At 38.7% G+C, this 3,988-nt stretch overlaps 2 protein-coding genes across 2 annotated transcripts in view; both read right to left on the bottom strand.

The window, feature by feature from the left end:
- LOC102877547 (protocadherin alpha-7-like) overlaps positions 1-1,325 on the bottom strand; it is an 18,765-nt gene extending 17,440 nt beyond the window's left edge. The window contains exon 1 of the mRNA XM_006891190.1: positions 4-1,325. Within this exon, the coding sequence (XP_006891252.1) occupies positions 4-1,325 (1,322 nt within the window). The remainder of the gene's footprint in view (positions 1-3) is intronic.
- Positions 1-3,988, bottom strand: part of PCDHAC2 (protocadherin alpha subfamily C, 2) — a 294,194-nt gene that overhangs the window by 270,532 nt on the left and 19,674 nt on the right. The window lies entirely within an intron of this gene.

Below are 3,988 nucleotides of genomic sequence, written 5' to 3' on the forward strand. Positions count from 1 at the left end.
GACACGCTGGCTGAGGCCGACAGGGCAGGGGAGCCCCCGTCCCGCGCCGTCACCACCAGATCATAGGCCGGCACGCTCTCGCGGTCCAGGGCGCCATCCAGAACCAGCGAGTAGTAATTCTTGAAGGTGGACACCAGCTTGAAGGGGACATTCGGTGTCAGGGAGCAGGCTACCTCCCCACTGGCACCAGAGTCGGGGTCTGACACGCTGATCAAGGCGATGACAGTGTCTAGTGAAGCGTCTTCTCTAATTGGAAGTGAGAGAGATTTGAATTCTAAATCTGGAACATTATCATTTGTGTCTTCAATTTCTACTAGTACTGTACATTGACCAGAAAGTGGAAGTTGTCCCTTATCAGTCCCTTCTACGTGAATCTCATAGGATTTGCTTTCTTCAAAATCTATATATCCCTTTACTGTAATTTCTCCAATAATCGGATCTATGTGGAACTTGGATTTCACATTTGGTGAAATATCAGAAGAGAATGAATAAATGATGGCCCCATTCAAGCCTTCGTCTACATCAGAAGCATTCAGTTTAATTACCATTGTTCCATTAGAAACATTTTCTAGTAATTTCACAGTATAGAATGTTCTATCAAAAGTCGGAGCATTGTCATTGGCGTCAAGCACAGTGATAAGTAACCTAACGGTCCCCGTCAGCTCAGGTTTGCCTCCATCAGTGGCCGTGAGCAGTAAGGAAAGCTCTGGCGCTTCCTCCCTGTCTAAAAGTTTTCTTAATACAAGTCCCAGACGTTTTACTCTTACACCATCTGATGGTTTTGCCAGAGAGAAATACTCATTGGGGCTCAGTCTGTAAGTCAACAGAGCATTAGCTCCAATGTCTGCATCTGATGCGCCCTCTAGCGAAAAATAAGAGTCAAGCGGTCTGGATTCCGCGATAAACAAATTCCTTTGTGTGGCTGGGAACACTGGCGCGTTGTCGTTAATGTCCTTCACCTCCACGTCCACGTGGAAGACCTGCAGCGGCTTGTCCACGATCACCTCCAGGTGGATGCTGCACCCCGCGCTCCGCCCGCACAGCTCCTCGCGGTCGATGCGAGAATTCACAAACAGAATGCCGTTCTGCAGATTCACCTCCAGAAGGTCCCCGCGGCCTTTGGACGCCACCCGGAACAGGCGCGGCACCAGCTCCGCCAGCTCCAGCCCCAGGTCCTGCGCGATGCGGCCCACGAACGTGCCGTGTTTGGCCTCCTCGGGCACCGAGTAGTGAACCTGGCCGCTCCCCGCCTCCCAGGCTGCCAACAAGAGAAGAGAGAACAACTGGTACTGGGATCCCAGTTGGCTTTTCGGAGTAAAAACCATGTCAAATAGCGATTGTTTTCTTTTCTTCAGAAGGTCTTGTTTGTTAAAGAAAGAAAATAATGGATGATCCCAGCTCAGCTTCTGCCATCATTCAGCCCTCTGGTAAGAAGGCTGCAATAGCAGTTATTGTCTTTGAACATTAGCTAGAGATAACTTGATGGTAGACAGCGACATCATGTGGCTTCGATGACTAAGTAAGAACGAACTGTCATTTAAAATAGCTACTTTTGCCTTACAATCCATCGGTTTTTGCATAATCACTTTGTTCTTATCTGAGTTGTTTTATCAATTTACATTGGAGAAGGTATTTTAATCAGTCGCAGCAGAGGAAAACTTTCAGAAGTGGAAAGAATTATAATTAATAAAATTACGGATAATCCAAACTAGTCATAAACATTAAAAGTTTAAACTACCCTACACACCTTATGTAGAGAAGAAATATATTTATGCCTGTCACTGGGAATGCTAGTATGTATTGCTCTGGAAAGTAATGTTAAATTAGTAAATTTAAGGTAAATTTTTAAATGTAATAGACTATATATTTGTGTGTTCAAAGTATATAAAATATTCTTAATGCTATCACAAACAGCATATCTTGGAGAAAGTGCAGCCAGAATGCTCACTGGAAGCCAAATGACAAAGCCTCCTGTACCTGCTTTGGGCAAGTTGTTAGGAGGATTCCTTGGAAAGGTGACTGGCAAAAAAGAAGACCTTTAATGAGAGGGATTGACTCAGTATGTTAGAGATGGTGAAGATGGTACAGGACAGGGTTCAGATCTGTTGTTCATAGGGCCACTATAAATTGTAGTCAACCTAACAGCACTAAACAACAGTAACTCCTTCAAATTAATAATACAGGATGAAAATTTTAGTTCATATTATTTTTAGCATTTCTTCACTTCTCTGCAGCTTCCATATGATATGAAATACATTTTCGTCATTAGCTTTTCCACCATTGCAAATCTAGTGGAATTTTTATCCTTTGTCTGTTCTGTCTAGTGATCATCTATCCAAGTGCTCCTAAATATAATGTTCTGAAGTTACACACTCATTCTTCCTATTCTATATAATATTTTTTCTTTAAGTGTTCTAAACAACTTCCAAAGTTTCAAGTATTTTATTGATGATATCCCCAAATTCACATCTCCATTCCCTACTGCAATCTTTCTGTTTCACATGCTAACGGCTCCTAGAAGACAATGTTGTTAAAATAAATATATGGAGTAGTTGGCAATATCCTCGAATTAAAATCGTTGACATTCACTTTTTATATTAATGGTATGAACATGCTCCATGACATCTATATGACATATATTTTTGCTCCATCTCCCTTTTCTGTTATAGTCAAAGTCCACATGTTGACCTATCTTGTCAGATACTACCATATATGTATGAATCTTCATGAATATAAGTCTCATTGAATTGCACTAACCCTACAAATTCCAATGCATTAGAATCACTTTTAGGTGATCATACACTATTTTTTTTTTCTGTTTCACCTAGACTTTTCTCCAAAAAGAATCCCATTTTGAAGAAATATAGACAATTTGTTCTTACTCTTCACAATCCACACTCGTATTGAGGTGCTTTTAAAAAAATCATTTAAAAATAATTTTTTAGGTTTTAAAAGCGTTCTTTTTAAAATTTTATTCTTTTTCCTTTATTATTATTATTAATAATTATTATTTTAATGGAAATTTACAGAGACTTTGTATTTCCATTCATTCATTCTAAAAATAATTTTAAAAGGAAATATCCACTATGAAAATGTAGCCTTCAAATCAAAGTAAAATTCAACTGTTAATTTTAACCAATGACTACATGTTGAGTATTAGTTGGAAGTGATTAGACACTTCTTTCAGATGAGAAAATAAAGCCTTTATTTCAACACAAATTTATTTCCTTCCTCCAGTATACTGACACACTTGAAGAAGCTTCACAGACAACTGAGATAAGACTTTCTCCTAAGAGAAGTTCATTCTTTAAAAATTTACATGAGTTTATTTAGTGAGTTTTATCATCGATCTTTTATTATAATTGCTTTGGGCAAGTAAACAATTCCTTTGCTTTACAAAGATGCTGTGCTAGATGCTGTACCTGTTACTGAGTCCTGTAAAAAAAGTAATCAGAAAGGTTGTTAAAGTAACCCAGAAAGGTTGGTATTTGCACCTCTCCATCCTCAGAAGGTAAGTGTACTGACTCAAAGGGCAACTCAGTTGTATCGTGAGGCATTTATTTTTTTAAATACTGAAAATGAAAAACAGCAAGAACTGTTAAAATCTTCTCACCTAAACATGTTAAGATTTTCTCAACTGTACGAGTTCACATTACTTACCAGTATAGTAATTTGTATATTTAATAAATTGAAAATTTGTTTTAAATCATTATGCCACTAAATGTTGATGTTAAAGTAAAGGAAAAGTTAAAGTATTAATGTCTTTCACATAATGAAACATCACAGATTTGGGAGAAAGAATGAGAAATTTCTTTAATTAATAGATCGTGAACAAAACGATATGTTGTTGTTGTTGTTATGTGCCATCGAGTCGTCTGCAACTCATAGCGACCCTATGTACAACAGCCCTAAACCCTGCTCTATCCTGTGCCAGTCTCATTGCCTCTGACACACCCATCCTGATTACCCCAGTCACTGAATCAATCCA

This window comes from Elephantulus edwardii, unplaced genomic scaffold (assembly GCF_000299155.1).
Source record: "Elephantulus edwardii isolate Elephantulus edwardi_28Jun2011 unplaced genomic scaffold, EleEdw1.0 scaffold00095, whole genome shotgun sequence".
Taxonomy (NCBI): Eukaryota; Metazoa; Chordata; class Mammalia; order Macroscelidea; family Macroscelididae; genus Elephantulus; species Elephantulus edwardii.